This window comes from Zea mays, chromosome 1 (assembly GCF_902167145.1).
Source record: "Zea mays cultivar B73 chromosome 1, Zm-B73-REFERENCE-NAM-5.0, whole genome shotgun sequence".
NCBI classification, from domain to species: Eukaryota; Viridiplantae; Streptophyta; class Magnoliopsida; order Poales; family Poaceae; genus Zea; species Zea mays.
In genome coordinates, this window is record NC_050096.1 from 192,169,909 (window position 1) to 192,183,172 (window position 13,264).

Genomic DNA, 13,264 nt, shown 5'->3' on the forward strand with positions numbered 1-13,264 from the left:
TTTTCTCACTGCTTTACGCTTTACTGGAAATGATGCATTTACACCAATATCATTTGCAATATCTTTAGCAATGGTTACCAGCAAGCAACGACTAGGGACTTTGGGAATAGAATAAATGTATACCATACATATATATAAGAGTCATATATATAAGAGTATATATCTATTTGGACCGGACTGGGGACCCTACTGACTTTGGGGGCCCTGAGCGGCGGCATACCCTGCCTACCCTCAGGGCCGGGCCTGTTTGGTTCTACTAGGCGACACTCATCCAAACCGACACATTTCTTATGCCCTATTAAAAGGCCCATTAATACGACACCAATATCTAAGATATGTCCATTTGTGTAAGCTACTCAAAGTCAAGCTATGCTCTAGATCTGGGAGGTTTCTTCCCTAATATGTCGTTGCTTCATGCGGCCATCGGGTTCTTGGAGCCTATATTGACAGTGGCATGTGGCTCAACATTGAGGACGATAGCAACTGATGTGCCGCTACCAAATATGGCCTCTCAGGCATCCAACTTCTTGTTGTGGGCCTCTAGTAAGAACTCCTCTTGCTCGGCTACCGAATCATGGCCCATGACCTTGACTACGGCCGACTCATCGCCCACGCTTCTTGAAATGTGGGCCTCAAGTAGAAACTCTTTATCGGTTGTTGAATCATGTCCCACGACCTTGACTACGACCGACTCCTCACCCATGCTTCTTGAAAATCGATTAGAGGGGGTTAATAGATGACACCTAAAAATTATAACTTAAACACACAACTTTATCCAAATATTAGCTTTAGAACAAGATATGGGTTAGTCTGAATAAGGAAAGGAGAAAACAAATTACAAATAAAAGAACATGAAAATTTATTTATCGAGCTCGGTTTTCCAATAAACTTACGTCTTCATTGAGGACTTCCAAAGGTCTGGGTCTCTTTTAACCCTTTCCTCACCTAAGTGGTCACCAAAATAAAACTTGATTTCTCTTTAACTTTTCTCAATAGAGATAACAATGCCTCTGTAAGGCACTTCACACGTTGAAGGCTCTTGCTAGCTTTACAATCGCACGGAATGCACAACACCAAGGCTCTTAATTACAACACACTCCACTCTTGTTTCTCACAACACAAGTGCACTTTAGCGAATCATTCAAAAGACTATCATATACCATTTTTTCTCATTTGGGGGCATTTGGATGACTTGGAATAGCTTGGATGTGTTGCTCTATGTGTATGACTTGTTTGCTCTGCTCTTCGACTGTTTGGGTCATGCATGTATATAGGCTCCAAGCCCCCAAATGGACGTTCGAAGTCCACTACAAAATCTGCACATAATTCAAGTGCACTAGACCAAACATTATTGGAGGTCCCATGTTCATTGGACTTTTGACTATGCCTGCCAGATTATCGACCGTTGGGTAAAGTTGTCAGCTGTCAAAATACACTGGATCGTACAGTGACCCACCAGACCTTGCCACAACAAGGCCATGTTAGCCAGTCGTTGGTCTGCCCACCTGACCGTTGGGTATACTATTGGTCTGGTGGAGACCAAACTCTGGTCTAGTGCTCCATCTGATTTCTTGTTCGAAAACGAACTCTCTAGATTTCTGGTCTGGTGCGCAACTAGACCTATTACAGCATGCTAAAGTCTTTTATGGTTAAAACAAGCTCTATGGAACTTCAGTCCGGTGCACACCAGACAGTCCGGTGTGCCAGCTACCGAGTCCACTAAACACCCTCTTTGGGACTATGTCCACTGCAACCAAAATAGCCAGACTAAGTCCCTTTTGAGTAGAGATGTCAATGGGGACCCGATGCCCGCTAACCCGTGGGGAATTCCCCTATTACGGTACGGGTATGGGACAAAAATTGTCCCCATGGGTATGGATATGGGACAAAATCTCCACCCATTGGGTAAACGGGTATGGGTTTGGGAAGCAATAATTCGAACCCGATTACCCATGGGTATTTGATACGTGTATACATGTCATGTTTGTATGAATGAGTTAAGGCCTTGTCGGCCACCAAGCCCAGCACAACAGCACACTAGGCCTAGGTCATAGCCCAACACGACAACACGGCAAGGCAACTAGCAGACTAGCAAAAAACAAAACCCTTAAATAACCAGCCATACACTACACCCTGCCCAGCCGACCAACTGTTGCATGCCTGTAAAGTTGCACTAGCAATACACACTGGCGACTTCACTAGTGACGAGGAGCACCGCCGACTTCTAGAAGCCTAGGATGATGGTGACGACCATGGATTTTCAAGCGCCAACGAACTCGGATGGTGACCAAGAAAGGTGAGCAGACTTCATTTCTCCATTTCTTCTATTGGTCCCTGTTAGTACCCTAGAACAGGGGTACCCGTTACTACAGTATGAAGGAGCGGTGTCCATGCGTCTATCTTTAGTCACGTGGCGAACAACACCTGACCCCACCACGTGGATGGCTCCAGGGTCGCCACGTGGCTAGGAAAGACAATATACTCCATGGTGTCAGCAGTAGGTCCGGACCCCCACGGGAATGTGCCGGACCCTGGATACACGGCCCGAACCTCCGGGCAGAGTCCAGAACCTCCGCGAGTACAGACTGGACCCCCGAGACGGGTCCTGGACCTCCCTGTGTGGGGCCCAGGTCACTCACAACAAGGTCCCGGGATTCTATGAGAAGGAGTACCCGGACCTTAATCAAGGCCAGGCGGGGGTCCAGAGCCGACACGTGTCCGGACCATATTGCGTACGCCTCTGCTCCCCGCTCAGGCGGAGACCCGATGCTGCCACGTGGTCGGCTGCCCGTGACGTAAGCCAACGGGCGGAGACGGACGTAAGGCCTCTGGGCCACGCGCATTTATTGCGGGTGAGGCGCGTCGCCTGTCAAACTGGCAGGTGATGTGCCGCCTTAGCATTAAATGCGCCATGTCTACTCCACTGACAAGCGATGTGCCGCCTCAGCATTAAATGTGCCCTGTCACCCTGCTGGCGGACGGTGACCAGACCATCCCGCAGGCGGCGTGCCTGTCCATTCCCGTGGTAGGCGACACGTCCATACTGCCGCATGCGCCACGACCATCATCACTCGTACGTTGCCAGGGAAGCTTCCGTTGCACGCCAATGCTACGCAGACCGCTGATATCAGGGCGCAAGGAGATTGCACTGGCGACTGGCATTAGTTGCTCTAAGTATTACATCCGTTATGTTCCTGGGCCCGCATGTCGGGGCTCAGCACCCTTGTACGTGTCCTCCTTTGAACTATAAAAGGGAGGGCACACGACGTTACAAGGCAGGCTCAGACACACTTAGACGCTCACAAGTTCATACAAGCTCTCAAGCTCAATACATCACACAGTGGAGTAGGGTATTATGCTCCGGCGGCCCGAACCACTCTAAATCCTTGTGTGTTCTTCCCGTTTCCACCTAACAGTCAAAATGCTTAGGCCCCTCCTCATCTAAGGATTTAGGACAGGTGCATTCCGCCACCCGGCCGGAGATTTCCTCTCCGACAGTCCCGAAGTACTGATTTCTTTTCTCATGGATGGATGAATGGATCATGGTTCGTGGATGAGTGCTTGTCGATGTGGTGATGTCTGAAATCTGGATAGTTTGTGCTAGATGTTAGTACCTAGTTAGCCCTTAATTGGGGATGGGGATCCATTGGGGGCCTGAAACCCGAACGGGGATGTGTATGGGATGAGTTTTGCACCCATGATGGATATGTGGATAGGTATGAGGATGGATCAAACATGATGCGAATGGGTCTGGGATGCTATAACCCGGTGGGGAATTTCCCATTGACATCTCTACTTTTGAGCATTATACTATTGGCTTGGCCTTATGATCACTTCTATGACTTAGACAAACCTATCCTTAGTCCATTCAACCAGTCTAGGTCACAAAGTCTTCATCGTTTTGATCTTCCCAACTTAATTACGCAGTTTCTTTTAAACTTAGCTCCTGTAACATCTTTTTCATATCTAATCATTATAACCATTTCAGTATGTTCCAAAATGTTCCTGGGGCCTTTTAGAACTTACCCAAACGCTGAAACCACTCAAGGTTATTTTCTTCCAAATTATGCCCTACTCACTTAGTTTTGAGTTGTTTCTCACTTGAGTCTTCCATGTTTATTCTCATGAACCTGTGACCATACACTTAGCAAAATAGTTACTTCATATTGTTATGATGAGCATCAAACACCAAAAAACATATAAATGACTTAAAGCCCATTCTCCTTTCACTTCTGGTTCCTCAACGGGCTACGGCTAATGCGGCACCAACATTGAACGACCAAAAACAGTGTTAGATGGTCTAGATCTAGATTTAGATGATGAAATAGAGAGAAGAAGGTAAAGGAGAATACTTCGCCTGCGTAGCTGGATTACTGGGGTCGCCTGTGAGGAACCACCGAATATCAAAACTGATTTAGTCTAAAACAAATTATACTTTTGGGATAGAGAGAATATTTGACACACTGGTTAACCTTAAGTACTTGACGCACTGGTTAACCTTAGGCCCAACCGCCCAAGCATCCACATAAGAATTTTGTAGAAACGTAAGGGCCAGGATAGCCCAGCAACCCTCGAACGGGCCCGGCCCATGTGAATCGTACCGTGGCGCAACCCCGCTTGTCCGTCCGTGCTCTCGTTGGGTAGTAGGTTGGCGAATCCTCCAGAACTTGAGCTTTCCGCATCCTCCGACCGAGACGAGGCAGAAACCTTCCTCGATCTCCCCTTCCCCTTCCCTCGCTGTAATTCCATCTCCGTCTCCATCTCGTTCCCACCACGCCGCTCCCTGTCGCGGTGTCGCCATTGCCCCGGCTTCCAAGCAAAATCCCGCTTGCCTCGCCCCAAGCATTCCTGCTTTCACCCGGCCGCCACTCTTCCCCAGTCCCCGCCACTCAAGGAAGGCGGAGGATTTTATCTAGTCTTGCAGCGCGGCCGTCTCCGTCCCGCCTTCTGCGCCTCCTGTGGCGTTTGGAGCATCTTCCAATTTTAAGGTATTTCTCATTTGGGCTCACCATGTTATGAAAGAGCGGAGGTATTGCGCACTGCTCGTTAGTAGCAATTATACTGTGTATGCATAATGCATCTCGTTCGTTAGCTTGTCATATCGCGTCTGCGACGACTGACGAAGCCATGGATTCGCGCTGTGGATTCATGCCATCGAATAACGGTTCACCCTGTAAAAGGGTTCACCCGAGAATGTGATGTTATCTGAATGACTGGATCCGGCGGACACCTCTTTCGGCGATCCGTGGCTTCCCTTGCGCCCCATGTTTTCTCAAGATTTGCGTTAGTTGACTACTCTAGTCTAGACTGAGGGCAAGTAAAGAATAAAACCATATGTGTTGCGTTGTTTAGTACTTTAGTAGGCAACCACCATATAAGAAGGCAGGATTTGCGTTGCTCAGTGTGGCTTCCTGAATGTGAAGCGAGTCGTGCAGTCGACAACGTTGCTGTTTCTGTTGTCATTGTCTTGGTGACGCCGATATCCTGCGCTCTTGTGGATAATTTCAAGGTTCAAGACACACTATATAAATTGTTGTTGCCGGTATGCGTGTGTTTTGCTGCTTGAACGATTCGCGGTCAGATCTCAGATGAACTAGGTATTTGGTTCCGGGCAATGCTCTCTATTTCGAGGCTAATGCGTCCATATCTTGCTGTGCTATTCCTGACATGCCATTTCCACATTACTCTGCAGCTGACACTACTTGAACTTAATGCGGCTCTACGCACCTGCGCTCTGTCTGCTGCGATCAAGCACACATCCCCACCCTAATCAGTTCCGTGCAGGATTCACGCAGAGCATGGCCTCCTGGAAGTGCTCGCACTCGCCGTCAAGCCCGTACCTTGCGAAGTCGGGTTTAGTCGATTCTTCTCTTAACAGGAATGTAAAGTCTTCTCAGCCACAAAGTATAAAATACTTTGTCAGCTTAATGGGCCAGCAGTTCCGTTGCGGATTGTCAACCAGGGAGGGTAGCCTAAGTGTAAAGCTTGACATTCCTTCACACGAAAAATCAAGGATAGGCTGGAACTGGAAAAACATGCATCAAAAGATAGGAGGTGTAGCTGGTGGACTCTGCTTTGGTTTCTCGGTTACTGGAGTAGCAAGTGCCGAGGTTCCTATCATTAGAGTCAAAGACAATGCCGAGACTTCGTCATCATCTACCAGTTCAACTCATGGAAAGGAAGTGTACACAGATTATTCTGTCACAGGTGAGAAATCCTCACTTTTTTTTTGTCTTAAAGCTTCATGAATCATGTTCAGCCTTTTATGCTTCATAGTTATAATAGAAGAATGAGCATTGACCTCATTACTTGTGATTGAGTTACATGGATCCCCAGGTATTCCTGGAGATGGAAGGTGTTTATTCCGCTCCGTGGTGCATGGTGCATGCATTAGATCAGGGAGACCAATACCTAATGAAGATCTTCAGAGAAAACTAGCTGATGAATTGAGAGCAACGGTATGGCTGGGGTGCTTGCTGGCAATACTGACACTTTTAATCACCTACCATTCTTAAATCCTTGAATGTCTGTAGAAAAGAGAGATGCTAATATGATTACGGTTGTTACTGCCATTCCCTAATGCTCATGTAAAATTTTCTAATTGAATAGGTCGCAGATGAATTTGTCAAGAGGCGGAAAGAGACCGAATGGTTAGTTGATACACTTACTTTGTTCTTCTGTTCAGGTCTTCGGGTCTTTTAGGTCCTAAGTCTATTTGAGACTTTGTAATTGTTTCTCTTCTTATTCTAATGAAATGCATCTCTCCTACGTTTTCGAGAAAAAAACATCTAGAATGAAATTGACACATAAGTGTTTCGCTGCTCACACCATGTGAATCGTTTTATTTGCTGTGTCACCGATTCGCAGGTTCGTTGAGGGGGATTTTGATACATATGTATCCCATATTAGGGAGCCACATGTGTGGGGAGGCGAGCCAGAATTGTTCATGGCGTCCCATGTTCTTCAGTAAGTAACTGTACTTGTTTTTCAGTTATATGCATTTCAAATTTGGCTACCAGGAATGACTAGCATTTAAGCCTACCACTTCTTAGCTAAAATGCACTATATCACTTCAGACTTCAGTGTATTCATAAGCTGAATAGTGTCGAGGCAGAAAAAAAATTGGAGGCTTACTGCTAGCTCCAATCTTTCTCTGGTAGTACCACCTTATACAATGACCTATATATTTATTTTCACTATCATTATGTCAAATGTTTCAAACCTCAGATAAAAAAACCCAGGTGCCCATTGAAATTTTGTTTAAAACGTATCAGGTAGACTTGGGTCACAGGTCACTCAACCATAACTAGTAATTCGTTGAGTTGGTTAACAAAAAAAAAGGGCAGTTGCCTTACTTTTACGAGTCAACGAGCTATGTGTGATCTATCTCATTTTACTTATTCGAATATAATTAGAACCATAAGACCATGATAACTTTGTTCACAGGATGCCAATAACGGTTTACATGCGCGACGAGGATGCTGGCGGTCTGATAGCAATCGCAGAGTATGGCCAGCAGTATGGTAAAGAAGACCCAATCCAAGTCCTGTATCATGGTTTTGGCCATTACGACGCTCTACAGATCCCAGCAAAGGTTGGATCGAAGAGGAAACTGTAGACGCTGCGCGCCGCGAGCTTGAGGTACGCTCCTTGTTCCAGTGTTTATACAACCTTGTCGAACACTCATGCTATATGCATGCGAGTGTGGAAGAAGACAAGCTTAACATGAAATGGCGTTAACTCGCCGCCATGCATAAATGTTATTACATGATTCATGTACTTCCCCAGGAGCAGATGAGTTGGAACACTTCACTTGTTGTGTTTTCTCTCTCCTCCCATATCATCTATTTCCCATTCATAATTTGATACTTAATTCCAGGTGCATTCGTTGGGCAACCATCTAACCTCCTACTACTACAGAGAAAATTCGGAAACAATAAGCTGCATGCATGCATGCATTGAGATGTGTACCTGTACAAAATGTCAATCCAAGCTTCGGATGCTGAATCTGTACACCATGCCCTGAAAACCGCACTTGTGTAGTTTGTGTGACTGGTACAGTAGAAGATAGAAGGGGCGCCGGGGACCCATTTACCATACTCTGATGACTGCAAGTACGTTCATTTAGAGTGAAGTAAGCTACACAGCTCACCAGTTGGTCCAGACGTCCAGTGAGCGTACATGTTTTGAATGAGGGGCATGTGGAGAGCACATAGACAGTTGAGTCCGGCACTCTCCTGGATCGGAATTGAATTTTATTTGCAGCATAATCATGTGTGGTTCTCCAACTGAACCATAGCCTCGTTCTTCTCACCCCCTTCAAAAAAAACGAGGGGCTGGCTGGCTGGCTGGTAGTAGTAGTAACCTGCTTGTTAGCTGGACTGGTGATTTCAAACCGTGATGGGTGGGTGCACATGTCCTGATGTCACTCGAATCGGGTTCTGTTTTGCCGCGTCGCCTTTGCACGCCGCCGTGATGTGCCGCTGCCAACCTTGGGGGGATTTCGAACGGGGACGACGAACCAGATCCACCGCGCAGCGTCACCCAGCTAGCCTGCTGCCTGCTGGACTGGAACCGGGGGAAGCCTCCAAGGCGAAGGCAGCAGCAGGAACAGTAGAAGCTTGGGGATGTGGATTACTAGACTATTATTATTTATTAGACTAGACTAGAGTAGTCATGGGGATCAACGACACCCCTTGAGATCTCCCACATGCAAACGCGCTCGATTAACCTTTTTTTACTACTTTCCCAAACAAAAGTCGCCCTCCCGACCAACTATATCAAAATCAAATCAAATGCTTTCAAACCAATCGAATCACCACCGGGCGGTCCTTGCAGCGCATTCATTTCAAATCGCTTTCCCCAAACTACCCCTGCCTTCCCTCAATGATCTAGTCTACAGGTGTGGGTTTCCCGTCATTTCGCCGCTAAATCCCAGTCACCTAAACCCCACGCCCCTATCGCTCCCCTCCTTCCCCTTCTCCGCAGCTCATCCTCCCCTTGTCTGCGACCCAGGGAATGGCAGCACTGTCATTCTAGTCACTCAACAACCACCACCACCTGCACCCCCGCTCGCTCCGGGCAATGGCGGCGGTTCTGGCGGTCCTGGTGTCGGCGGTGGCCGCCACGTCCATCACGGCCGCGGCGCTCAACACGGACGGTCTCGCGCTGCTGGCGCTCAAGTTCGCCGTCTCAGACGACCCGGGCGGCGCGCTGTCCACGTGGCGGGACGCGGACGCCGACCCCTGCGCCTGGTTCGGCGTCACATGCTCCACCGCCGCCGGCCGCGTCTCCGCCGTCGAGCTCGCCAACGCCTCGCTGGCCGGGTACCTCCCGTCGGAGCTCTCGCTGCTGTCGGAGCTGCAGGCGCTGTCGCTGCCCTACAACCGGCTCTCGGGGCAGATCCCGGCGGCCGTGGCCGCGCTGCAGCGGCTGGCCACGCTCGACCTCGCGCACAACCTGCTGTCGGGCCCGGTCCCGCCCGGGGTGGCGCGCCTCGTCTCGCTGCAGCGCCTCGACCTCTCCTCCAACCAGCTCAACGGCACGATCCCCGCCGCGCTGGCCGCGCTCCCGCGCCTGGCCGGCGTGCTCAACCTCAGCTACAACCACTTCACGGGCGCCGTCCCGCCCGAGCTCGGCGCCATCCCCGTCGCCGTCAGCCTCGACCTCCGCGGGAACGACCTGGAGGGGGAGATCCCGCAGGTCGGCTCGCTCGTCAACCAGGGCCCCACCGCGTTCGACGGCAACCCGCGCCTGTGCGGCTTCCCGCTCAAGGTCCAGTGCGCGGGGGCCGCCGGGGCGGACGACGACCCGAGGATCCCGAACTCCAACGGCCCCACCGACCCTGGCGCTGCGGCGGAGGTCGGGAGGAGGGGAGGCCCGAGGCAGCCGCGGCGGCGGCGCTCGTCGCCGGCGGTCCCGGTCCTCGCGGCCGTCATCGTCGTCGCCCTCGTCGCCGGCGTGGTTCTGCAGTGGCAGTGCCGGCGGCGGTGCGCCGCCGCGGCCGGGGACGAGGGGAAGGAGTCCGGCAAGGAGAAGGGCGGCGGCGCGGTGACGCTCGCCGGCAGCGAGGACCGCCGCAGCGGCGGGGAGGAAGGGGAGGTGTTCGTGGCCGTCGACGACGGCTTCGGGATGGAGCTGGAGGAGCTGCTCCGGGCCTCCGCCTACGTCGTCGGCAAGAGCCGCGGCGGCATCGTGTACCGGGTCGTCCCCGGCCGCGGCCCCGCCGTCGCCGTCCGCCGCCTCAGCGAGCCCGACGACGGCGACAGCGATGGCTCCGGTTCTGGCTCCGGCTGGCGCCGCCGCCGCGCGTTCGAGGCCGAGGCTGCCGCCATCGGCCGCGCGCGCCACCCTAACGTCGCCCGCCTCCGCGCCTACTACTACGCCCCCGACGAGAAGCTGCTCATCTACGACTACCTCCCCAGCGGCTCCCTCCACTCCGCTCTCCACGGTAACAGATCTGTGTTCCGCTAGCGATAGCAATGAGCAAGGATAATACATAGATTAACACCGGCAAGAGCCGTTCCGTTGGTTATCTGTCCCAGGTGGCCCGACGGCGTCGCCGACGCCATTGCCGTGGTCCGTGCGTCTGTCCATCGTGCAGGGCGCGGCGCGCGGGCTGGCGTATCTGCACGAGTGCAGCCCGCGGCGGTACGTGCACGGCTGCATCAAGTCGTCCAAGATCCTGCTGGACGACGAGCTCCGCGCGCACGTGTCCGGGTTCGGGCTCGCCCGCCTGGTCGCCGGCGCGCACAAGGCCGCCGGCGGCGGGCACTCCAAGAAGCTCGGCAGCGCGGCATGCGCGCTCCGAGGCGGTGGCGCGGCGTCGTACGTGGCCCCGGAGCTGCGCGCGCCCGGCGGCGCCCCCGCCGCGGCCGCCACGCAGAAGGGGGACGTGTTCGCGTTCGGCGTCGTGCTGCTGGAGGCCGTGACCGGGCGCGAGCCCACGGAGGGGGAGGGCGGCGTGGACCTGGAGGCCTGGGTGCGCCGCGCGTTCAAGGAGGAGCGGCCGCTGTCGGAGGTGGTCGACCCCACGCTGCTCGGCGAGGTGCACGCCAAGAAGCAGGTCCTGGCCGTCTTCCACGTCGCGCTCGGGTGCACGGAGCCCGACCCCGAGATGCGCCCGCGCATGCGCGCCGTCGCCGAGAGCCTCGACCGGATCGGCTGACTTCCAGCGCGACGGCGTCCGGCCGGCCGCCGGTTACTGATCATCAACTACGTAGGTGCAATCCAACGCATAAAAGAGACTCGCAGTCCTGTTCATGTAGATTAGCGCAGTTAAGCATTGTGGATTTCAGAGACGGTAAACGCAGGTAAAAACAATCATCATCCGCTCCATCTGTGAATGACGAAGGTGAATCACTCGACGTAGCAGGCTATAGGCTAGCAGCCGTGCTAATATTTTGTGGCACCCCTTGATCCATTCCAAAGCGAACTCTGTTGGGAGTTTTCTATCGTTTTGCCACTGCCTACAACTGTGCGGCGCTTTGCCCAAAAGCTTGCGATGCGTTCCTTGGGGACCTGGGACTCTGGGAGGCAGAGAGAGCAGACAGGCTTTTGGCCCTAGGCTGTGCGGTTCACCTTTGGCTTGGTCGAATTGACTCTGAAAAGATGCGACAATGACACAAGGTGTGCTGCACCCTTCTGGTCAGTGCACTGTCCTCTTGCCTGTGCTGCTGTGCAGTGCAGGAGCAGCATGCTTTTGCAAGTTTGCATGCGTAGGAGTAAGTGACAAACAACCAACAGGACGCCAGCGTCAAGAGGTGTCGATTGGTCATTGGAGAAGGGCTGTTCGGATGGAGATTTTGTTTGAATTTCTTGATGCAAAACCATTGCCTGAAACGTGTAGCAATCATGCTCATGCCGAACGTTAGTTGCTGTACATCTGCAGATAAAACTAGGTGCAAATGGTCTTTTTGCAATAGTTATTAATCAGCGCATCGACGATTCCTTCACGTTTTCGACAGCGTCGGATTCCTGAATAAAGTCGTCGCACTCGCACTGCTGGATGGGCATATCGCACGCAGATGCCATCATGCACGCTACTAGTAGAATGGGATCCAACGTTAAGCGTCATCATTTGCCATGTAGCGCGAATCTAGCGATGCAAGCCTGCCAAGCAACAACTCTAGGGCAGCTCTAACGGTCTTGTTTGACCTGTCTTTTATGCTCACTCCACCACATTTTAGCTTTTCTATATACATTCTTTAGACATAATATGTATGAAAACTTATAAAATATCTTTTTTTTTAAAACGAGTAAATAATATATTTAATGATAGAGCATGGTAAACTATTAGGCAAGGTTGGCTCTAGCCATAGTCAAAAGGGACTAGTAGGGCTTAGGTCCATCAGTTTGGGGTCCAAAAAAAGCTATATGTGATATATAATAATGTTATCAATTTACTTAATCTTTCTAGCAGCCAGCAAGTCTACCTAAAGTCTCTGATAATTATAGAAAAAAAACACTCAACCTTTATTGTTTATATCAATTGTCTAACCATTTAAACTACCAACTTAAGCTTCCTCAGCTTCATCATCAAAGACATCATCATCATTTTTGAAGTCGATAGAAGCAACGGTTGTACCCATACGAGCATGAACCTTCTGTGAAACATCTTCTCTAGTTGCAACGCAAACTTCGCCAAACAATGAGCCCGAAGGAAAGAGTAGACTTAGGCTCCATAACACCGCATCTGTATGTCCGCCTTTCCACCTACAAAGTAATCTCTCCACCCCCTATAATCTAAACTAATTTCTTCCTATGAAGTCACTCTGGACACTTGACCTTCGTCACGAGAACATTCATCCTAGCCTCGAATATTAACATTCTCATCTACACCCAAATGCCTAGCTCCCATCGAAGATGCCAAGTACTAAACCAAAGCATCAGGGGCAGTAAATATTGACGAAGCTCCACCACCACCACCAAATGCGCTTTCAATAAAACTCACCTCTATAACACGAGCAACCTCACTTTCAACTTCAACATCGCCACCAAGTTCTTCATCCTCCTCTTTCGATCGGTTTCTTCTTCAACACATGAATCAACATCAACAATTTCAACCCTCCTCTTTTTAGCTATTGTTTTTGTTGATTGCCTAGTGTTACCCCTTTTCTTCACAGTCACCCAAAACATATGTGTTTTCAGGCCTCGAGTCGAAGGTGGACTCCTTTTGCCATAAGAAATGTTCTCAACATAGAAAATGCATTTGAAATGCTTATAATCAACTCCAAAAAACCGAATAACCAAAAAATCCTTTTTG

The 13,264-nt window shown here is 50.8% G+C and overlaps 2 protein-coding genes across 4 annotated transcripts; both read left to right on the forward strand.

The window, feature by feature from the left end:
• Window positions 1–4,627: 4,627 nt before the first annotated feature.
• Window positions 4,628–8,293, forward strand: LOC100284472 (uncharacterized). Of its 3 annotated transcripts, none has more exons than XM_035967751.1 (7): window positions 4,628–4,988; window positions 5,693–6,207; window positions 6,337–6,458; window positions 6,610–6,650; window positions 6,868–6,966; window positions 7,447–7,641; window positions 7,880–8,293. In XM_035967751.1, the coding sequence occupies exons 2-6, from the start codon at window positions 5,712–5,714 to the stop codon at window positions 7,616–7,618; spliced, it is 930 nt and encodes a 309-aa protein (XP_035823644.1). In that variant the 5' UTR covers window positions 4,628–4,988; window positions 5,693–5,711; the 3' UTR covers window positions 7,619–7,641; window positions 7,880–8,293. The 3 variants fall into 3 exon arrangements, with proteins under 3 accessions (XP_035823644.1, XP_035823646.1, NP_001150839.1); XM_035967753.1 differs by having other exon boundaries at window positions 4,658–4,988; window positions 5,785–6,207; NM_001157367.2 differs by having other exon boundaries at window positions 4,681–4,988; window positions 7,921–8,270.
• A 648-nt stretch (window positions 8,294–8,941) lies between these two features.
• Window positions 8,942–11,526, forward strand: LOC100501323 (pangloss1). The gene is made up of 2 exons (NM_001366924.2): window positions 8,942–10,450; window positions 10,545–11,526. Exons 1-2 carry the CDS (start codon window positions 9,085–9,087, stop codon window positions 11,165–11,167), a joined length of 1,989 nt encoding a protein of 662 aa, NP_001353853.1. The 5' UTR covers window positions 8,942–9,084; the 3' UTR covers window positions 11,168–11,526.
• Window positions 11,527–13,264: the final 1,738 nt, after the last annotated feature.